Source organism: Lepisosteus oculatus, chromosome 1 (genome assembly GCF_040954835.1).
Source record: "Lepisosteus oculatus isolate fLepOcu1 chromosome 1, fLepOcu1.hap2, whole genome shotgun sequence".
Lineage (NCBI taxonomy): Eukaryota > Metazoa > Chordata > Actinopteri > Semionotiformes > Lepisosteidae > Lepisosteus > Lepisosteus oculatus.
In genome coordinates, this window is record NC_090696.1 from 67,530,034 (window position 1) to 67,553,695 (window position 23,662).

General features: G+C 43.4%; 1 protein-coding gene across 8 annotated transcripts in view; it reads left to right on the top strand.

Moving 5' to 3' along the window:
• Nucleotides 1-23,024, top strand: part of tbc1d1 (TBC1 (tre-2/USP6, BUB2, cdc16) domain family, member 1) — a 93,826-nt gene extending 70,802 nt beyond the window's left edge. For all 8 annotated transcript variants that reach the window (XM_069191694.1, XM_069191696.1, XM_069191695.1 and 5 more), the window contains 7 exons: nt 6,755-6,916; nt 10,945-11,103; nt 13,402-13,646; nt 14,355-14,514; nt 17,585-17,754; nt 20,194-20,370; nt 22,263-23,024. In XM_069191694.1, the coding sequence (XP_069047795.1) occupies nt 6,755-6,916; nt 10,945-11,103; nt 13,402-13,646; nt 14,355-14,514; nt 17,585-17,754; nt 20,194-20,370; nt 22,263-22,478 (1,289 nt within the window). In that variant the 3' untranslated portion in view covers nt 22,479-23,024. The remainder of the gene's footprint in view (nt 1-6,754; nt 6,917-10,944; nt 11,104-13,401; nt 13,647-14,354; nt 14,515-17,584; nt 17,755-20,193; nt 20,371-22,262) is intronic.
• Nucleotides 23,025-23,662: the final 638 nt, after the last annotated feature.

Below are 23,662 nucleotides of genomic sequence, written 5' to 3' on the forward strand. Positions count from 1 at the left end.
TACAATGCTCTATTTACTTCAAATGTAAATAGCTGTTATAATTATTTTCTGTTTTAAATGGAATAATGTGGCAGTAAAATTGAAAAGAGCATGCACGTTATGCAGTTTTTGCTTTCAGTACTTGTTTTTATTGCAAAAAGTTCTGCTTTTGGCTAACTGACACAGATATACATAATGTTCAGCACAGCGAAGGCGCTGTGGAGTCACTCTTTCCATGGCTTCTCAGTTATCGGTGCAATTTGATGCCAGAGCTGAAGGCAAATGTTTTCTTCTTTGTAATGTGTGTGGGAAATAAATGAGCCAGCATCTTGATTCTACAAAAGATTAAGCCGTTTGCTCTTTATTTGATTCTTAGTTAAGGGAGCTCAGCCTTCCCATACCCATTTGGTCAGGCTGACGTTTGGTCAGGAAGAAAAATGCCTGCTGGTTGTGGAAATCATTCAAAATCGAGTGCTGTTGATTTCTGATTGCTTTGCAGTCACGTGCTGTATTTAAAACGCTGTAGACATACAGTGTACCTCCAAGACCTCGAACATATCTCATGTCAATGTACTGTACCTCGTTCAGTTGTTGCTCTTCTGTCCTGCATTTACTTAGTTTCTTCCCCTTCCCTTTCTCTTGTTTCTCACTCTCACCCCCTCCCTTCGTTGCTTTCTCGGTCTGATGCTATTGTTCAGAGGAGCTGCGGGCCCTCTCCATGCCTGTTGACATTTGCCAGCATGTCGAGCAAGCGAGTATTTATAGCACCCCAGAGAAGCCGTTGACGTGGGCAGGGACAGGAGGGCCCTGCCGGGCAGGGGATGACAGATGTGGAGAGTGGGTCTAGGAGGGGAGGAAGGGTGTGACACAGCAGATGAGACAATAATCAGAGGGTGAGAAGGATGGTGAACTTTAAAAATAGCTGAGAGACTGAGTGTGTTGCATACCATTTGACTGTGCGGCCACAGTGGCAGTGTTGTTGTTATTGGTTTTTAAGAGGTGGAGGGGGAAAAAAAAAGATTTTGTGCTTTCTCTGGTCTGTGCGTAATATGTCTTTAGTAGGGGAAGCAAATGTTTTTGTTTGATTAAAAGAGACGGTTTTGTTTACACGTCCTCAGATCGTTTCACGGACGAATGTGGAAGAAAATCCGTTTTGACTGACAGTCAGTGTTACACAACATTTCCCAGGTTTGTCAGTGCAGTTTCTTTCACAGAAGAAATAGTACGGCTCTTTTGTATTATCTGGAATGGGGAAGGCAGTGTGGTTCTGTGGTTAGGTTAAAGGCTTTGCTACCCGAACTTTCCCAGTTCAGGCCCTGCTACTGACTAACATTGTGTCACCCTGAGAAACATCTTTGTTCAGGCAACATCTGAAACCAAGTTCCTGTTGTTTGTGGCCTGGTAACAGCAATTGCTGATGCCGAAGCCGTTGCTGAATTTATCCTCTGTAAATTGCTGGGGATAAAAATTTCCATGACAAGACTTTAAAGTGGTGAACATTAAAAGACGTCTGTTACATGGAATAAAAATAAGAAGTGACCCCTGAAGAGTTCAGGGAATTAATACATCAAAAGCCTGGAATGGGCAGGGCAGGTACGTTCACAGCAAAACATGCATTTTGGTTTGGGCAAAAGGCGTTGAGGGACAGGTATACAGTAAGTGTAACGGTATGTGGGCTGGTGGTTTTCTTTTTTCCCTTTGATCTGACAACATACAGGATATCTGTGAGCCCACATGAAAAAGGCAGCCTTTTGTTCCATTCAAGACCTCTTCAAATCATCGGACTGCAGGTGGTGCGCTGATGAAAACTGGATAAATATTATGTGTATGTGTATAGCACTATAACATGCTCTGGCATAATCTTTAAATTGGTGGTTGACAACCAGGTAAATTCTTAATCATTTACACCAGGAAAATGAAGTCATACTACAAGACACTGCAACCAGTGAAGAAATGCTGCAGGAAGATATTGCAACTCTGGAAGTTCCCTGACAGTGCCCTAGTGGTGACAATGACACTTGTATTAGCTGGCAAAGTGCAAGTTCAGACACTGGAAGTTTTTAACATTTCAACACTGAAAAGGACATCTCACTCTGTGTGATTTTTCATTCTTATTCGAGAGGGATAAGCTCTCCAGCTTGTATCTTTCCTTGTGTTTTTTTTTTTTGCCTTTGCCTTTTGTCTTGCAACCATCCTGTTTTTACAGAGGTGCTGGCCATCTACTGTCGAATACTGAACAGCGTCACTCTGCAGCACTCGTAACAAGTCAGACCGTAAAGGTCTTCTAAACAGTGTTGGTTCTTCTTGATTCAGGTCAGTGGGACAGTTTTACAAAAAAGACGCTCATTGTTGGTCAGTAAAAAATCCAAGCCGTGCTAGATTGTGGATTAAAAGCAAAAATCAAGGATGACAGCTGGCATGTTCTTCACTGGGTGTTCCAGTTTCTTCCTGTCACCAAAGGTATATTAGCTTGGTGTGATGGACTGTTTAAATGATCACTTCCCCCATTGCACCAGAGTGGACTACAGTCCTACCAAGGGAAAAGTGGTCCTGTTTCCTGTCACTGCTTAGTGTACTGTGCTTCAGAGCTGGGCTTTGGCATCTTGTGACACTGCGACTGGTTAAGTTTCATTCTGACCATGGATGGACTCAGAACTTTCTGTAGAATGGTCTGAGCTCTCTGTGGTGATACCATTATGTTTTTTTGGCAATTGTTAGGTCCTGCGTATCCTCATTTACTTGAACAGTAGGACTTTTCTGTAACAGTGGCCTGGGCAAATCCACACCGTAATGAGTTTTGAATGTCAAAATGAGTCAGTAGCTGTTCAGTGTACAGGGAAGGGGAAATTCTGTGGGAATTAACTGCTTTGTGGTTCCAGATAAGAAAACCGGTGAGAGAAATACCCTGCTATTGAAATACTATGGCATAGTTTCGCCTAAGAGAGAAGTCCGAAGGGATTGCAATTGAGCCCTTCTTTTTAACGTAGATACAACACTAATGTATCTGTAATTATATCAAATTTGAACTAAAAGAACTGAGTGAAAAAATATGATAAATTGTGAGCGCAGTTGCTTCCTCCACAGTTTCATGTGCGCCAGTTCTGTAGAAAAGCCCGTGGTGGCATCATGAGGAAGCAGCCTGTTTTGAAGCACGCAGGTGGCGGGTTGGGCTCCGCAGGGCGGGGCGGTGCTGGCTATTAGCGGCAGACAGGGGAGAGCTGCAGCAGGCTGTTTTCGTGTTGTGCGTGCCTCCTCAAGAGTCAAGAGCGGCTCGTTCAGAAACCACTTCCTCAGAACCAGGACCGTCAAATTCTAAAATGGTAAATGTGTTGCAAAAATCGCAGTAGAATCACTTTGTAACTTCTCGATTGTGTGCGAAGTTTTCCCGGAGCTTTGATGCATCTGATTGTATAATGTAGTTAACACTGTCACCATTGGCAGAGGAGTCACAGCTGAGGACCCTAGTGCCTGCGATTAAAACTGTACCATTAGTTTATGGGTGCTATACTGACATAGTTGCAGATGTACCACCTTGGTGCTCAGAATTGTCTGCTTGGATGGTTTTTGTATTCTGAAATATGACTAAGAACAGCAAGTGGCATAAACTGAGAGCAGCATTACTGTATGTGTAACTTGAAGTCATCAGATCACAGCACTGGAGATGGGAGACTTCTGAAGAGAGCCAGGTTACCACTGTAGGTAATGTTGGTGGACCAGTATGGGGGAGATCTTTGATCTGGAGCAGAATTTCCCAACCAAGCCATTGGAAATATGGTGAGTGGGGGCTGCTGTGCTGTAGGTGTGCTCTTTAGGCTGCGACAGGAACCTGAGAAGCTGACTACTTGGTTATTACCAGTCCCTTGGTGCTTTTATGAAGGATAAGACCTACTGGCACATAGCCAGTGGCCGGCACAGGGAGAAACAGATCCCCTCCTACTTATGAACCTGTTTCTGGTGCTTTGGTATGAAAAATGACATCCAGGTGCAAGTAATTATGTACTTTATGAATTAATTGTAATAAAGAAATTGTACAGTAGCTAAACGGACTGTTTTTTTTTATCCAGAGCGACTTACCAAGAGGTTATGATTACCTGTTAGTTTCACCCAAAATTGTTGGTACCCGTTAGTTCAGTGTGGTGCAGATTTGATGGATTAATCTGGATCAAGTACCTTGTTCATCTCGTGTCCCCGGCTCGCATTTGAACCCAGTATTTGGATTTCAATCTCTGGGCTCCGAATGGTTACCCCTAAACCCCACTGCCATTAACCACATCCAAGAAACACAGCACAGTGCTGGTTTTCATCTCATCCACTGCTTGTCCTTGAAACGGAAAGGTGGCAGTATCTTTTCATACTGGATGTCTTTTTGCACTCTCCTCCGGGACTTTATCAATATATGTGGCATAGTGCCCATTCTAGGTGGATTTTGTCATCTCTCTAAATCATACGTGCCTCGCTGGGCTCCTGGTTAGTGCTGCTCTCGGCTTTCTAACATTTGATCCGTTTTCGGATTTGATCATTTTCCTTGTTTTTTCTTGGCGGCTTTCGTCTCCATGAGTACCAGGGTTTCTGCGTCTGTTGGGTTTGATTTGTGCTCTGTGGTGCAAAATGCCAAGTTTGTTTTTGTGGTTTCACTTTTCCAATACCTTTAGCGATGAAGACAAATTAAGGAGAAACAATAATCATACTCTCTTCTATCCCCAGCTTTGAAGTAGTCAGCAGGTAGTCTTGTCTCCATTCACCAATTGTTAAGCCTTATGAGTGCAGGGACATTATACTCAAAAGTATACTCATAGCAATATCATAGGAGTAAGCAATGTACAAGATATATTAATATATTACTGCCTTGTTGTCTGTTTGGGTTTGATGTATGATTAATGTGGTTAAATTGGTAGGAAACATTCCCATAATCCTGTGGTGTAAGTATACAGGTAGGAGTCCTTTCTTTGCAGATTTTCAGTAACTGGTAATTGTGTCCAACAGTATAGCAGTAATAAACTTTTTTAACAGATAGATAATTAAAAGATATGAACAGGAACATTTACATCCAGCAAATAGACTTTAATCCCGTGCAAGAAAGACTTGAAAGACTGGTATTCGCTAGGGAAGGCTGTGATTCCAAAGAATGATTTTCTGTTTTCGAAAACTCCCCTTCCACTTTTGTTTTCTTAAAAGCATTGTGTAGCTTGACCAGCCGATAAGCCGGATGGTCGGGTAGCTGAAAAATTTGTTGTTTTGTGCCAGTTGATGACTTAACTTGAATGTTGCGATTTTCATTTTCATTCCCTTTTCCAATGAGAACTGGAAAAAAGCATTAGCATGATTTAAAGAGATATGGTGTAGGGCTCTGGCCATTTTGGTGTCACTCGTGACTCAATGTGGTTTTGATGTACAGCTAAGGTGAGCACAGGAAAAGCACTAGAGGCCACTAGCTGAGCATTCAGCAATACTGATTGGAGGAAAAATACATACTCTGTATTTTTTATTAGTAAACTGTGGTCCTTATCAAAACCGGAAATGAATGCTTTTGGTAGCTGAGTTGTTTCAATTCTTGTTTTAGATTTTTTTTTTTGTTTTCTATTTGTTAATTTTCTAGTATGGTCTGTAAGACCTTTCCTCCCATTTATAAGGTACAGTACTTTGACTCTGTCATTATTCTTTTTCGGTCAAATGAAGTGTTTGAATGTATAATGTACAATATGGTACAATATGTGGGCTACTTTATCCAGTACAAAGCAAATGTTCGAGATTCAAGCAGCAATCGAAGAGAATATCTGTGGGCAGCTTGTGAGGGACCTTATCAGACACTCCTTTAGAAATTTGAAACAGGTTCTCATGCATAATGTTTTCTTTTCCTGTACTTTTCCAAAATAATGTTTTACATACAGCCTTTATTACTAATATTAGTGGCGTGGTGGCACAATAGTGAGCATTGCTGCCTTGCAGCACTGGGAGCCTGGGTTCAATACTGGACCGGGGGTGCTGTCTGTGTGGAGTTTGTGTGTTCTCCCTGTGTTCCTTAGGCTTTTCCCACAGTCCAAAAACTTTCTGCTAGGTTAACTGGCTCCGGGGAAAATTGGCCCAGACGTGAGTGTGTTTCTGTGTCTTCCCTGCAATGGGCTGGCATCCTGTCCAGGGTCTATCCAGCCTTGGACCCCAGTGCTTGTTGGGATAGGCTCTAGCTCCCCGGCGACCCTGAAGTGGATAGAAAATGGATGGGTTACTAATCTTTGCGCTGCGTGTTGACTATGGTAGATTTAAAAATAGTTCCTTACACTTATTTCTTGAAGAAATTCACATGTGATTCAAGGATCAGTACCTAATAGATACTGTGTTGAGAAATGCAGGTACAGACCCACTTCTGTTGGGTGCTCTCAGGCTGTAAGTGATCCAAACTCGCAATCTCCAGTACCCTTTTCTGAACTGGGTGATCGATGTTTTTTATTCCTTGTGCTTGTGACTGAAAGAACATGTACGAATGCTTAATTGGCCAGGAGTCCATCCTTTTAGCATCAATAAATCCTACATTTTCTTAACTCAAAATCCAGTGCAAGAGGGCTTCCATTTTATGTGAATTGTGCACATACAGTATTACCGACGATTCAATTGCATTCACTCTTCCAAATAATTTCCCTTCATATCTGTAGAAGGTACTAATGGTCAGGTTGACAGTTTTCTGATCCATAAAACATGTTTGGGGTAATGAATTGGTGGGCTGTAGACTAATCCAAGACACAGGTGCATTTTCACAAATTGAATGTTTTGTGCATTCCAGCCTCAGAGAGTGACCTCCGGAACAGGCGACTAAAGCTGGATTATGAAGAAATCACGCCCTGCCTGAAAGACGTGACCTTGGTTTGGGAGAAGATGCTCAGCACACCTGGCAGATCGAAGATCAAGTTTGATAGAGACAAGATCCACACTGCAATGGGGCAAGGTAACAGAGATGTCCTGCTGGGAGTTGTGGCCCACAGTGGAAGATTGTAGGTTGTAGATCGCAATGAAGGAAATTTATGCCAAAAGCCTTGAGTCACTCAAGGATTCTGGGAACTCCAGTATTGCACTCCTCAGAGCATAGCTACTCAACACTTCCTGGCCAACCAATTGAGGGGTGTTTTTTTTTTTAACAGCCAGCTCCTTATCTCTTTCCTTGCCGACTTGCCTGATAAATAATATCACAGTGATGAGGTGGTTGAAGGGACGTTGTGCAGTGGAGCAGATTGGGTTTGGAAAAGACCACATTCTGAGCCCTGCTCCAGCGTGTTAACCACTGTGCTATGTTCGTGTCACCCTCTGGAATTTATCTCCACCACCTGTGAATTGTTCATATGCCTCTCCTCCTAGATGAACTTGAGCAAATTAAAGTTTTTTTTTCCTTCCCTTTTTTCATTCCGCACGGACAGCCCCGCACTCTAAGGAACGTCACAGGGGGATCATCTCTGTAATTCTTAATTTTTCCTAACCATGGTGAAGTAGAAAAACAAAAAAATAAGTGCGTCTTCTTTGCTAAATATTTGTGTATATTACAACTCTTCAATGATTTTCAGGAATCTGCTGGCAAATTTGGAAAAGAAAAGTCGGACGAAGCTTCCTTTAGTCTTTGTGTGTTAGTGTGATACAGTGGAAGGATTAACACTTGCCAGAAATCAGAATTTTTTTTGAGTTTTTCAACATGAAAAAAAACTAGAGTGAAATTTCAGGTAAACAGCTTCCCATCACACCTCCCTAAAGGTCCTGTATTTAATATTTTGGGAACCAGAACCCAGACTGTCTTGGAGAAACGTTGAGATATCTGACCTGTATTTCTCTCTCCCATTTCTTTTAATGGCGAGAATAGGCTCAATTTGCTGTTAACATGTGCCCTGGCTCTCTCAGGTGTTTCTTTATTGTTAAATTAATCCCAGAGCTTAAGATGCTTTTTGGCAAAGAGAACAAAGATTTACAGTTCTTTGAGTTTTTTTTCTGGTCTCCAGCCAAATTCTGAAGAACTGTTATGTCTGGAATAATATCGCACCTTTTTGCAAATTAGGACTTAGTCCAATGAATTGTTTTGGTTCCTTATGGTATAATTGCATGGAGAGAGTGTGCCCTTGGGCAAATACTGTGAGAACGTGCTGATTCAGGGTCTTCCAACAAAACCTGTCTGTTACAAGAAAATGATGGAAATACTCATGAAATACCCTGCCCTTTGTGTGGTGAGCAGACCCAGTAGATGTACCAGTTACTGCATCAAGAATTATATGAACCATCATGCTTACAATTGAGAGGTAACAAAAACAAACCATAGCATATAATTTTGTCTCTTTTGAAATGAAATTACCTAGCTATTAGCTGAGGTGACTGTGATGTTTCAGCATATAAATTAAGGACTTCTCAATGGTTTTTCAGCACACAAATGAATACTTTTTTGTGATAAAATAATAATAATTATAATTGCTTACACTTATATAGCACTTTTCTGGACACTCCACTCAAAGCGCTTTACAGGTAATGGGAACTCCCCTCCACCACCACTGTGCAGCTTCCACCTTAGTGGCCATAGTGCGCCAGAATGCTCCCCGTACACCAGCTATCAGTGGTGAGGAGAGCAGAGTAATGAAGCCAATTCATAGATGGGGATTAATAGCAGGCCATGATTGATAAGGGCCAATGGGAAATTTGGCCAGAACGCCGGGGTAACACCCCTACTCTTTTCTTGAAACACCCCGTGATTTTTAATGACCACAGAGAGTCAGGACCTCGGTTTTACGTCTTATCCGAAGGATGGCGCCTGTTTACAGTATAGTGTCCCCGTCACTATACTGGGGCATTAGGACCCACATGGACCACAGAGGGAGCACCCCCTGCTGGCCCCACTAACACCTCTTCCAGCAGCAACCTTAGTTTTTCCCAGGAGGTCTCCCATCCAGGTACTGACCAGGCTCACACCCGCTTAGCTTCAGTGGGTTGCCAGTTGTGAGTTGCAGGGTGATATGGCTGCTGGTGAAAAATCAACTTGTTGCTCTGTGAAATTGTCCCCCAGTATTAGGATTAAGAAATTCTGTAGATTTTTTTGTTAATTAAACCTATTATGTAATTATTTGATCATTGTGTTGTCTCCTTCACGGTAATGAATTTCCCTATTTTGCTTATTGGGTCTCAAATACATATAGGGTGATTAATGTTACTTGCAGTGGTTAGTTTTCTGGAGGGGTAACTGGAAGGTTGCGGGTTTGAATCCTAGGGGAGTCACAGCTGTTGTACCCTTGAGGTGCTTCACCTGAATAGCTCCAGTCTGACGACCAGCTGTCTAAAGTCTGACACTTTGGATAAATGTGTCCACCAAATAATTAAATGAGAGGGCTTCAGTGTGCTTGTGAGGATCTGGAGCTGTGCAAAGTTACACTGAGCACGTAGCTAAAACCCAAATCATCCTATCTTGTACTGTGTAAAAACAACAGATTAGAATTCTTAACAAGTTTATAATGTTTTTTTCCTCAAATTAACTTGGTAAAATTGTTAATAATAAAAAGCTTTGATAAGTCAAATGGAGTTTGTATAGAACAAGGCGATTTCAAATGATGCTGTCAGCACTGAACTTGATCTGCGAGGCCAATATAATAAATTTACAAAAAGGCTATTTAACACTTTGTTTCGAGAGCTGAGGGGTCTGATTTCCCATTATTTACCTCAGTTCAGGGAAGTGCCCAGAGTTCAGCAGAAATGACAACCGGAGGTCACTTTGTCTTGCAATTAAGTCTGGGTTCGGGAAGCCCCACCTCAGACTGTTTACACTTGTATACGAAGTAACCATATCTTTCAGATCTTCTCCGGAGCTCAGCTTACACAAGTCTCTTCTGCTCCAAAAGCAATCAGCCAGCAGAGGGTGGAGTACCGTCATGGTTGGGGGGGAGGTGTTGGAGGGTGTGGTGAGGTCAGCAGATGGGCAGTTGCCGTGTCATGGGACCCCTTGTTGCCGGGCTGGGCGTCTGCTAGACCTGGCGTCACCAGCACACGGTCCGTGTCGACCTTCCTGTTCACACCCATGCTCGGCTCCCTCAGGCGGCTGGCACTCAGGCCTCCACAGTGCAGACACGGAACAAGGCGAGGGCTTCGTGGCCTAGTTTACCTGGTCCTCATCACTCATTTCCCGTTACTGCTGGAACAATCTTACCAACGGGATTAATCTCGATACAGAAGTCAAAGTCTTTCTGCTCCTCCTCACGTAGGTCATGCCTTGCACAGAACTGGCCCTGTTCCAGAAGTGGTCTGTTTGAATCGCTCAATTTAGCCATCATCACAATCGGTTTGTGATTAGGAAATTCTGTTTAAATATGTTTCGTTTCTCATTCATAAAAGAATACAGGAGCCCCCCCCATTTTGAAGAAAGTATTTTGTCGCCACAGGAGTAAATTGTGAGACGCCCAGACATGGCCAGTTTCTCTTGGGCCACTAGCTTTATTTGTGTATATATAATCTGTTACTAGCACAAATTAGTGGTTTTAATGTTGGTATTTTTTATTCAAATGCTCAATAAATTCAAGGTTATTATATTTTAAACACGGGAGAAATACCTGCCAAGTGAACATTTTTTCTTTTGAAAACATTTGATCCTTTTCCCCTTTCTTCTAAAGAGTAAAAGAGGCTTCCCAACGCTGGCTTCTAGGAATCGTGCAAAGGAGGAAGGTTAACGTTGTATGAAACTGGAGAACAAATAAAACAACTGTTGATGCAGTAATACCCCAGATATTTACAGGGAATCAAAAGGTCAAAAGGAGTCATAAGGAGAATTAGAGAACGATTCTGTTACACTGATGTGAGATACTTGTGAAATGCTGTAGGTGTATCTTTACGGACTGTTACAGAGAAGTGGGGCCTCATTCGGAATAATCGGGTGTCTGTGGGCTGTTGGCGAGTGGCTGGTTATCCGCTGCTCGGTGCTCAGAGGAGCTGGGATCAGATCTCTCCTTGCCTTGTCTCCCACAGGGGTCCCCCGCCATCACCGTGGGGAAATCTGGAAGTTTCTGGCGGAGCAATACCAGGTGGCCCACCTGGTACCCAACCAGTTCCCACCCAAGGGCACCCCCTACAAGGAGCTCCTGAAGCAGCTCACCTCCCAGCAGCACGCCATACTCATCGATCTGGGTAGGGCAGAGCCGCCCAGCCCTGAGCACCGTTCCCCTGGAACGTTTTGTCTTCTCTTCTGGCTTTTTTTCCCCCCCAGGTTTGAAGTCAAGTTCAGGTTCAGTGCCAGAATGATCACAGGGTTTTGGTCATAAAGCACCTCTTGAAATGTGTGGACATGCAGAGTGAAGAAGTCATACAATCAGCTTGGGGCAGGTGGATCTATGTAGCCATTCTCTGCATCTTGTGTAGGAGGTGCATTTCCTCCTCCCTTCCAGTCCCGTGCATGCAGTCCCATCTGTATGCCCTGTGATTTTCAGTTCTTCTCAGACGCATTGGCCGGAGCGGGGCTCAGGAGTGATGTTCTGGGGGAGGTGCGCGAGCCGTGTTCAGGAGAGAGCTCAGGGGGCCTGGGTAGCACTGGGGGGTGATCTGGGCTGGCTCAGTGAGGGCTTGGGACTGGCCTGGCCATGGCAGGCTTTTGGTGCTCTGCGTATATGCTGTGAGAAAGTGTAAAACAAGTAAAAAAAAAAATGGTTGTGTCAGAAGATGTGCTATTTCTAGGGGGACTCAGCCCGTGTTTTTTGTCTCTGCCAGTTTTTGCCAGAACCACAACTATAAACTTACTAAAACATATTCATATCCCTATTGCTGTAATCAATACTCCGAACGTTACTTTGTGTCATAAGCAGTTGGTCTCCTCATCCCCGTCTTGATGATTTCAGAATGAATATGTCCAAGCCTGCATTCCTGCACGTTTGCCAACACTGAAGTTGATGCCAGTGAAACATTTCTGCTACCTTGGTGCTTGCCATCTCAGCCAGGAACTTTAATAACATTTTTAAAACAGGTAGACACTGACTTAAGCAGATGGGCTGTCTTCTCAGTTCTCTTCAAACTCGTATCTCCATAATAAACATGAAAGCACGCTGCTGGTGCAGTCAGATCCCTAGAGCGTGGTACTTTAATTATAGCCACCTCCCTTTATTTTAGGAGCTCTTTGGTGGAAACAGAGGGTGTGTCACTGAAGGTGTGTATGGGTTTTGCTTGGAGGGTAAATGTTGTATTGTTTTGTGTTCTATACTGACCACCCAGATTTTGCTAAAATTAGTTGCCAGACTCTTTGCTGTCGCTCTGTACAGGCCATTTATCAGATATCCGCAATGATTCTTGTCATGCACAGTAAAATAAGCACCAGGGAACACTTTTGTCTAGTTTCAAACTCCCCTCTCCTTATCTCTAGATAAGACTGCAGAGAGACAGTCGGTCTGGCCTGTGAGAGCTTTTTATCTGCAGTGCTTGGTTTGGTGCACCCATTACAAAAGACTAGAGCTCTCACTTACGCATTATAAATCGTCTTTAGAGTGTTCAGTCAGATTGTGTGAAAGATGTCTTGAGTATTGCTGTCTACCTGCGACCTTCCGAGAAGAGGTCTTTTCTCTTCCTGCAGCTGTTGTAGCATCTCTCCGAGCGTCGCTGCTCAGTTCTGTGACGTCGGAAAGAATTTTAAGAATGCTTTTGGGAAAAAAAATGATTACTTTCTGTGAATTTAAATGCTTTTGATTTTTATCGCATGTGGTTCTTGAAAAAAGAATGAAATGCGCCTCCAAAGAAAATAACGTCTTTGGTTGATATTTGGTGCCTGCTTGTACTCCACAAAAGTTTGTGTCTAAAGAAATACAGCATATATGAAGGCAGAGCTTAACTTTCCAGTTTTTCCTTCTGAAAGGAAAATTGTGTGTTATTTTATGTTTCTATTATGGGTATCAAACATAACTCTTAATACAAGAGCACGAAATGCTGATTAAGATAGATATTTGCTAGACAAAACCGCAAAAACAGGTTACATTCCTGACCGAAAATGTTATCATGCTGTCTTCAAATTTCATCACATTCTGACTGAGAGCAGTAGCCTGTGGAACAGGAGCAAGATACAGCAGAACTAAAGTATCAGGACTTCTCCCGAGCTCCATCTCCCAATGTCTCAGCCACTAACAGTGCTTGCTCAGAGCAGGTTGAGATCTATAACCCAGGCATCGCAAGTTCAAGCCTGGGTCACATCAATAGATGAACAGTGGCTTATTCAGCAGCTTAGCCAGCGTCTCACAAGAGGCTGAATGGTGCTGAGGATTAGTAGGCCAGCGTGGTCTCAGCTTTTGTTGAGAAGTAATGTGTAACTGCAGTGAATTACAAACGGTATGAAAAGTGACTTTTCCTCAAGACTGTGTAAATAAACACAAATGCTGACCAAGCCTTAGGGTAAATAGAGGCCGTGGTGAGATTAGTCTGTGTTCCTGAGCGCTCCCTCCGTTTCTGCAGGTCGTACCTTCCCAACACACCCTTACTTCTCTGCCCAGCTGGGGGCTGGACAGCTGTCCCTCTACAACCTGCTGAAGGCGTACTCCCTGCTGGACCCAGAGGTGGGGTACTGCCAGGGGCTGAGCTTCGTGGCCGGAGTCCTGCTGCTCCACATGAGCGAAGACGATGCCTTCGAAATGCTGAAGTTCCTCATGTACGACATGGGCTTGAGGAAGCAGTACAGGCCCGACATGATCATCCTGCAGGTACAGGGTACAGCGTTCGGCCTCCACTTACAGTATATCTGCTGTCGGGAAACGCTTCTTCTTAGTTATTTTTTTTGCACTGTGGCAGGACGCTAGTTCCTGGAGTGCCATTTGTATCCTACCTAAAAAAAATACATGTCGAAAATGTTATCATTGTTATTTTCTCCGGAGGTTTCATAAACCGGAGTACGTGGCAGTACACTTGAATTGAGCTTCACTCTGTTCCCTTATAATTTCTTTCACTCCAATTTAGTAACATGTTACCATTGTACACAGGTTATTGTTTTGTTTCAGGCACAGGGGTTAATTTGTATAACTGTTTTTGTGGTTTGACTGCTTGGAGCTTGTTCATCAGATTTTAGCCCCTATAACAGCTATTTCCGTGCTACACATCCCATGAATGTTTTCCTTTTGAAATAATAGGTTTTAAATGAAGAAAGAGCTTTCTAAAGCTTTTTGTTTTTCCCAAACAAGATTTAAAAGCTTGATTTTGTGTCCCATTGCAATTAGCCGGTGCAGTTTTCTTTAGTTTTAACAACAAGATGACTTTTCCACAGTTTCCAGGTTGGTGTCCATGCTTTAGTATCCCTCCGAATGTTGTGCCTTGCTCTTCCAGTCAGTTTCACCGTGCCTTTTCTTTTCTGCACTCTGCTGTGTTAGTCCTTGTGGGAACAGTGCTCTCTACAGCTCGGGTTTCTTTCTCCCCAGATCCAGATGTACCAGCTCTCACGCCTGCTTCATGACTACCACCGAGACCTGTACAACCACCTGGAGGAGTACGAGATCAGCCCTAGCCTGTACGCTGCCCCGTGGTTCCTCACCATGTTCGCCTCCCAGTTCCCTCTGGGCTTCGTGGCCAGGGTCTTTGGTAAGAAAGGCTTTTACGGCCTCCTTGTCACAAGTCGTTTTTTTTTTTTTTCAAGCTTTTAGCTCCAAATCGTCTTCCCGGTTTTGTGCAGCTCCTTGTAAACGTGCCCAGCACGCAACTCAAGGAAGCATTAGTCAGTAGGAAGCACTTGATAATTCACTCATTCAAGCTGCTTCATTCGCCTCTCATTCGTATCCAGCAGAAGGGTTTCTTTGCTTTTGAATGAGTTGGTTTTTTTTTATCATCTTGAAAATGGCTTGGTTCTCCTTGACATGCCCCAACAGCCAGTTTTAAGACATCCAAACCTGCTTATGAAAGGGAACAGTTGGTCGGCATGGAATATAGCCATCGGAAGAGGAGCAGCTGCAGAGAATGGTGCACAACAGACATTACCGATGGATTACAGACACCGATATTTGTCAGATTCCAAACCTGCAGATAATTATGAAAGAGCTGTTAAACAAGAGTGGTCTGACAGAATGGCAAGACAAAGTATAAATCCGTTGTAGTAGATTTACAGTGCATGACAGATCATGGGCAGCCACCACAATAAATATGGTGTGGATTACAAGCAGGCAAGCCACAGAGCACAGTTTTTAACAGAAGATGTCTGTCATTCGATCCTCTGTGGTTGTTAGAGTCAGACAGAAGCTTTAATAGGTGACATGAATTTGTCAGAGGGCTTCCACCTGTGTGCTAGTGTTTTAGAGATCCTCTTCCCATACAGTATTAGCCTCTGCATACAGAAATGCTCACGCTAAAGTCAAAGTCTCTTGATAGTGGTTTGGGGCTTCACTAAAGCTGTGAACATCATCAGGTGGGTGTGCGCATAGAGTAAATAAAGCTGGGATGACTGTTGTGGTCACAGAAGAAATCAGTCTTTAAAAGGGACTGTTTAGGATTTTGATGTAGACATTTTGCTAACCTCCCATTCACACTGTTTTTGTTGGCTTTTTTTCTTAGTATTGCCAAAACTCGAAAGGACTAGAGGGTGAAAAACATTGTTGTGCGTCTTAGCCCAAAAACAGATTTGTGATGGAAACACTTTCAGCTCGGTCCTGTCCTGCGTTTTGTCCGGCAGGCACACTCAGTGTTAATCCTGCTGGCCAGTGCCAGCCCATTGGCATCTCTCCAATTTGTGGGAGTCGAAAATCACACTTTGGAGCTGTTTCTAATTAGACAATAGACCTTTGTTGACTGCATTCCTCTTGAACAAGGAAGGATGTGTTTTTAGTCTTCAGTTAGAGGCATGGCAACTCCAGATAGCTTGTACAATTCAGAGCTTTTAAAAAGTAGGTCACAGGGTTAAAAGTTCAGCCTCTGGCGGTGCAGAAGACACTATAAAGAATTAATTTAGCTGAATACTGATCAGCAAGAGATTGGACTTCAAGGACAGCTCGCCCAAAAGGAAGACGGGCTACAATTTTTTAATCATAAGGAAGTTCTATACCGTCAGAATTTCACTTACTTTTAAATTTGGAAAAACATTTTTTTTTCGCCGTTCAGCCGCATGACAATCTCCCCCACAGCTGCCACACCCCAGATTGTTGAGCAATGTGCTCTTTTTCACTCTGCAAGCCCTACTGTGCTCACAGTAGTGCTAGAAAAAAAAAAGAATAAGAGTAAGGTCACAAAGGAGAGCAGGTCATTTGGCCTAATAATAATAATAATAATAATAATAATAACTCCTCACACTTATGTACTGTAGTTCTTTTCTTGACTCCACTCAAAGCGCCTTAAAGTTTGTGGGGACTCGCCTTCACCACCAATGTGAAGCCCCACAGGGATGATGTGACTCGTCACCACACACCAGCTCTCAGTGGGGAGGAGAGCAGAGTGATGAAGCCAATTCATAGATGGGGATTATTAGGAGGCCATGACTGGTAAAGGCCAGGGTGAAATTTGGCCAGGACACCGGCGTAATACCACTACTCTTTTTGAGAAATGCCCTGGTATTTTTAATGACCACGGAAAGTCGGGACCTCAGTTTTATGTCTGACCCGAAGGCCGACGACATTTTTTGCAGTGTACTGTACTGGGCCATTAGGACCCGCACAGACCACAGGGGGAGCGCTCCCTTCTAGTTCCACTACCAGTGGAAAAACCTTAGTTTTTCCCAGGAGGTCTCCCATGCAGGTACTGACCAGGCTCACACCTGCTGAGCTCCAGTGGGCTGCCAGTGCTAAGTTGCAGGGTGATCTCTAATTGATCCAAGTTGATCTCCAATTGTTTCAAGTTGAGGAAATTTCTTGAAAGAAACCCGGGTACGGCTGGGAAGCTTGTTCCATTCTCTCTGGTTAAAGAACTGAAGAAGCCTGTTCTTGGTTTTAAATGCACTTCCATCTGCTTTCCACTGAGCATCAACCGGAGAACACCGACGATGCCAAGATCTCACAGTTGCTAAAGAAGATGTCCCAGCTGGGTCAAATCCATCCATCTTCAGCAGCACTTGTTTACTAATTCGTTCTATAAAACTTTACAGAGCTTTAAAGTGCCTAGTTAAATCCAAATGAGGCTGTGTTTCTTGTCACCAGGGTTGGCTGTTGAGAGGGAGTGCTTTAGGCAGTATTCCTCTCGTCACTCTCGAGCCTCTCTCTATTCAGTGTGTTAATAATTGCTCCATGGTTCGCTTTGTTTAGATGGAATGTGGCACGCCGTCCATGTACCTAAATACATTTGCTCTGTTGTTCTATAGGTCTCCTTTGTCGGTTTTTACAAATGTTTGTTTAGGTCACATTGCCCTCTAATAAATGTTCCCTCATCCATCTCCGTGCATTTCATTTTCTCTGTGCACGAATAACCCGTTAGCCTTTTCCTTCTACTTCTGTTGTCGCTCTGTATTCAGTTCAGTGTGCCTCATCTTCTTGTGTTCAGTCTTTGGCGCTTTGAATTCCTCTTTCTCACTCTGTGCTAATACCGCAGGAATGTTGTTTTCATTGTCGCTGTCTTCGCAAGAGCTCATTAGGCGCAGCACAACAGAAAGCTGGATTGTTAGCACGTGGCAGCCTGTTTGTGTGAAGCTGGGCACCGCGGCAGGGCCGTGACCACAGCTCCGTCTTGTTCTCTGCAGATATGCTCTTCCTCCAGGGGGCGGAGGTCATCTTCAAGGTGGCGCTAAGCCTGCTGGGCAGCCACAAGCCCCTCATCCTTCAACACGACAACCTGGAGGCCATTGTGGATTTCATCAAAACCACTCTGCCCAATCTGGGCCTGGTACAGATGGAAAAGACCATTAACCAGGTAGGTGGTGCGTGCTGTTGTTATATTAAGTCAAGTCATAATTGGTCTGTTAAGTCAAGATATAAAGATAACACTCATAAACAAAGGCGTGTTCGATTCTGAGAAAGAGATGTGGTTTGGGGAAGCCTTTCAATGGATTGTTTTTTGCCCCAGGTGATGTTCTGCCTTACTGCTATGCCATTTCTAAACAGGCACATCTGCAGTTGTTCAGTATATTTTTTTGCTACCTTAAGATCTAACTTAAATGCCAAGCGTTTCTGCAAAGGTGCACAACATGTTTTGGCAAAATTAAGCATAGCAATAAAATATGGAAAGACCAATTTATTAACAGTATTTCCTAAACTCTTGTTAAGAGTTTACTAGATAAACAGGTATTTCTCTTAAAAGGAACATTTACATTATTTCTCCCATTTTAAAGGCAGGTGACATTAATGATTTGTTTAGTAACTTTTGGCACTGGCCAAGTTAAACAGACAATTTATAATCTACAGTGTTTCACCTGTGCTGCTCAGTCACAGTCAGTCACAACTATATGAAATGTGGACTAAATACAAACAATAGCAAAGAGTCATTCTTATGAGAGGCTAACATTTGTTCCCAACATCGTTTAGAAGTATTAATGGGTATATAGATACAAATCGGTATTCTAGATACTGTATGAAACTTAAGTTCAAATCAGCACAGGTATATTCCCCTCAGATGAGGGAATGAAGGAAGAGTTGGGGCAGGTCTCGTTGAATGGCAGTGATGTTATTATTTGTTTTCGGCCACCCAACGTTGTGAGACTGAACTCTTACACCAGCTCGGTGCAACAAACAGGCTCATGTGGCGCCAATCGATTTTACTACCCAGGTCTGCGTCCTAAAAAAGAGACATGCTCCTGACATGTTGAGACACTGCGACCTCATGCACAACTCTCCTGCTTGTCTGAGGCCTGGAGCTGCACACAGAAATTTCTGTCAACACACACTGCTGAAACACTTCTCCTGTGCACCCTGGGCAGAATCCTTTATTGTGTCAGATACCGCTTTAGATTAGATCTTGTACAGATGTGGATGTTTGTTTTTGTCCTAGCCAAACTGACGTAATGTTTTAATCTCCCGTTTCAGGAGAAAATTCCTTCTTTTGTTCTCGTTTTTGTTTTTTCTCCTTTTGTTCTTTTGCTGTTAAAATAGTCAGGTAAAATGTTATGTCATGTTTTATACACACACACACAAAAACGTTTGAAGTGTTTTATAAATACAGCCTACTGCTTTACAGTTCAACCAGTAAAGCCCTTACATTACAGAGTTATAATTTAGAAACAGAGCTGGGGGAGTGAAGACAAATACAACAGAACAGTTTCCCAAAACAGCTGTGCAGATACTGCTGAAAAGACAGGATGAAACAAGGAGTCCTCCAATACATACTGTAATCTGCCCACTCCTGTTCCCCAGGCATCTCCACATATTGATAGAATAAAGCTGTGGGAATACCCCCAGAAATGTCTGGAATTTCATTTAATTGGAGAACCTTGAGCTTGTCGCTTGAAAAGCTTCGAATTTTCAAACCAAAGCAAAAGCTATTTTTGGTGTTTTTTTCCCATAAGAAAAGTCTTAGACTGCAGCATTTGTAAATGTGATTGTTTTGTTCACGATGTAGAAAACTAGAGGAAAGAGGAGCTGCCCTTGAAAATCAGTGAATTTTGAAAATGAATGCAGTTCAATTCCTGCTCCAATACTGTGCTTTCCAAGATGTGGTCTGCGTGGAGGAAAGTGCTCTAAATGTGGTGTGGACTTAAAGAAAGCATGCAGGAACTAGCCCTTTCCAAACACACCGTTCCACACTTCCTGAGTAGGGTGTGTCTCCGGCAGGAGTCTGTAGAGTCAAGAATCAGATTTTTGCAACAGCTTAAGAAGTGCAATCTGGAACTTTTTCGTCTAAACACATTATAATCAGAAGTAAGGTAAGATTGTCCTAAGCCATGCTTTCAGGGGATTAATCCTTAAATGGAAAATATAGTGCTTCTGCAGATCTGACTCAGGAGTCTTAAGAAAGACTGTCTGATGGAACGCTTTTCGCTTGTGCTTTTAGATTGCATGCCTGTGATCCAGGAAAACACTCCACATATTGAAGATGTGGCCTAAAGTTAATCATGGGGTCATTTCATCATGCAGTATGTGTTGTATGTGCTTTATTTCTTAACTATGCTTCCTGGTATAATTACTGGGAAAAGGGATTCAACAGCAGGCTCATGTACAAACTGTAACAACAAAGCAGAAAAGCAATATATTTAATACTATTTTTATTTAAAATATAATGGGTATTCCTAGAAGCTCCTTCCAAATAAAAACTTGTTTGGTTCTTCCATCCAAGGGACATTGTGTTTGGAGAGGTACACAGTAAATCCAACAGGTGTTCTCAAGTAGTCACCCATGGCGTGTGCTGCGTTGTCATCAGGTGTTTGAGATGGACATCTCCAAGCAGCTCCAGGCCTACGAGGTGGAGTACCACGTCCTACAGGATGAGCTGATGGACTCGCCGCTACCCCTGAGCGACAACCAGAAGATGGAGAAGCTGGAGAAGACCAACAGCAGCCTGCGGCAGCAAAACCTGGACCTTTTGGAGGAGCTACAGGTTAGAAGAGGTGGAGGTGTCTGCCATAAGCGTCAATGTGCTGCAGCTGTGGCTGGTGCTCTGGAGATGTGCTGCCAAGTGGAGCAAGTCTGGAGCTGGATACAGCCATCCAGTCAGCTTGGTGTAAGCTGAGCTGTATGAAGTCTGTGTGCATCTGTTCGAGAGTGGAGTCACAGAGCTGGCAGATCGATGCGACAGGGCCGGAGAAAGGGGGCTGGTTTCGTCCTGTAAACCAGGGCTCTGAAAGTCACTTCCCGGAGAGCTTTGGTGTCTTTTGGGTTTTGTTCCACCCATGTTGTCTGTTACATAATTGGCCTAATTATTTAGCTGCCTACTTACAGTATAATCTAACAAGGCTCTGAAGTGAGTTATAGGTAAAGCAGTGAATGTCTTATGTAATCAGCAGTAAAAGGCCTTTAAAAATCCTGTGCATGTCTAATTGAAAAACACTGAGTCAACTGAGTTTGGAACAACACCCAGAAGTTACACAGCTGCCCAGGAAGTGAGTCTGGGACCCCTGATGTAAGCCTTTTTCAAGCACAAGGAGACAAGGGAAAACGGAATGTGCTAAAGGTTTTGATTTGTGCAAATATTAGACAAAGACCAGCTGCTTTCCCGTTTCAAACACCCCTCATTCACACTTTCATTTCATGTCATTCGGAATTTTCACATACAGTACATAGCTTCCTGTTCTTCTCCGGCTGCACTTCCCCCACCTTCATCCACCGGAGAACCCGAAACAGCTTGGAGAGCTTTTCATCCCAGGTGTTTTTTGGTATCAGGCATTGGTAATGAAAGTGAAACTATTTGAGCCATTTTGGGTTCTGCAAGCTTGAGGGAAAGGACATGCTAATATCCTAGCATCAGCCTTGTAGAACAAACTAAGCCTTACGACACCTGAAAAGAGACTAGCTTCTGCTCAGTTGATTCCATCCTTGGAGTTTTTTGAAGAATAACAATCCAAACCTCCAATGTGCCTGTTCTCATTATCGTACTTAATCAAATTTGTGTACAGATTTGAGCCAGAGCTTTAGCCTTAGCGAGCTATTTGTACTTTGTTTCCTGCAAGGAGCTTTTGAAGTCAAACAGAGCAAACCGACGTTTGCTGTTTAGTTCAGATGTGTTCTACTGTTCGATTACAAAGTTTTCCGTGAAGAATGTTTTTAACACTGTAATGAAGTAACAAAAAATACACAGATGTCTTACCACATAGAAGCTCATGGTAAAAGCAGCCATCTGAAATATCAGTGTTTCCTGCAGTTTGTGGCTTATTAGCATGTCAAAATCCTACCAATACTATATGTTATAAAACGTGCTGAAGGCCATGGTACAGAAACAGATACAGGCGTTGTCTGAGATAAGCCGGAGATACTGTATTCATTAGGTATTGGAGGTTTTACCCTATTCAGATGTCTCCAGTTGAATTATATGCAATAAAACAGCGAACTGAAAACGTCCCGAGGCCTAGTATCGAATGTATGCATTATGTGTTCTTCATTATTACCAGCTGCAAGGGTGGAGTTGGTTCTGAAAGTAACACTTGAATTCATGTAGTACAAATTTGATTTTTACTCAGTGCTAGATGAATCTGTCCCAGATAAACCGACAGTGCACAGAAACACAGACTAAGCATGCTTTTTATTAGTAACACTCATGATTCTAGATCTAGACAGCTCTGTTAGATATGGCAGCAGTGTCATCGTACAGTGGGCATCCTCTGAAGAGTCGCTTCATTTTCTTTTAAGGTCACCGAGGCCAGACGAATGTCACCACCCTGTTTACTTAGGTCCTAGGCTTGTCTTTTCTCCTGCGTTTTTGTTTGAAATTCTTGACTTTAAGGTGAAGAGATTCACCCAGAGAGGCTGATCCGGGTTTGGTTTCTTTCCCTCAAGATGGCTCACGCAAAGATCCACAGCCTGGAGGCCCGAGTGGAGAACCTGGTGACCAGCGAGGCCAAACTCAAGCAGACGGTGCGCACTTTGGAGCTGGAGAGAGCCGCCCTGCTGGACACAGTGGCGGAGCTGAGAGAGTACATCAGCACGCTGAATACCGCCGAGGACAGCACCGGTCAGCCGGGGCCCGAGAAACTGGAGACTGACCTGTCCTGAAGTGTTTGGGCAGAGTGTTTGTGTGTCCTTGTTTTTTGCCGAGAGAGAGAGAGGGAGGGAGGGAGGCGTTTTTTTTTTTACCCCAGATTTCCATGGCGACGCTACGACAGGAAGTTGTGCACTTTCCATTTCTGGGGACACAGCTTCTCGGCTACGGGGCCCGCCGAATAAAAATTACTTTGAGCTGCGAGAGCCAGCCCCCTCCCTCACCGCCGCTGACAGCGTCCCAACCGAATCGAACACTGCTGTAGACTGTCACCTCAAGCAAAGCTCCGGCGAACCTTAAAACGCACCTCGAGAAATGCCTTTGAATATAACCATTTGTTACACTAAGCACACCAATAGCACGCGGAAGAAAGCCGGTTACTTCTTTAGGAGGGGAGGCGGAGCAGTGCAGTCGAGGGAGACGGCTGTTTCTGTCCTGCAGGGGAGCTGGCAGCATCGCAGCCTCTCCAGTTTAAGTGATCTGGCACTCGCACCTATTTTTTTATATGCGTTTTGTATTCTTTGTGAGTGAAATCACAGTAAAGATCTGTTCTGTTTGTGGTCAGTCTTAAGGGTGTTTTTTTTGTGGGTGGGGAGGGGGCATTTCTTTTCTGCTTCTTGGTTTTTGACCTTCGAGGAGGCTCACAAGGCAGAAACTATTAAAACGTTACAGCGTTGTGCTGGAGAGAGAGAGAGGGGGTAGTAGTGTAACAGTGCTTTGCAGTGTGGAAAGAAAAAAGCTGCTAAAATGTTTGTGTATTACAAGCTTTGGCTTTCTCCTGTTATACAAGAAGACAAAAGGATAAAAATGACCATTTAGATTGCATTCTGAAATCAGCCAAACCTTCATTTTTAGTGTGCAGACAGGGAGTTCAAAATGTGTACAAGAGCCCGGTATTTTAATAATCACCCTCTTGGAAATGGAAAGTTGATGATGCTGGTTTCAAAAGACCGTGTAGTCATGGAAACATTAATACTTTCACTTTGAACATCTTTATTCAGCATGATATTGAAAGTTTATTGCTGCTCTGGAATCAGTCCAGAGGAGAGCACCCATTTCAGGCTTAAAGGCATGTCCTACACAGACAGGATGGAGGAATTAAACATTTTAGTCTTGAACAGAGAAGATTACGAGGGGACCTGATACAAGTATTCAGGTTTGAAGGTGTTTTTTTTTATCTGTACATCCTTCTGCTACT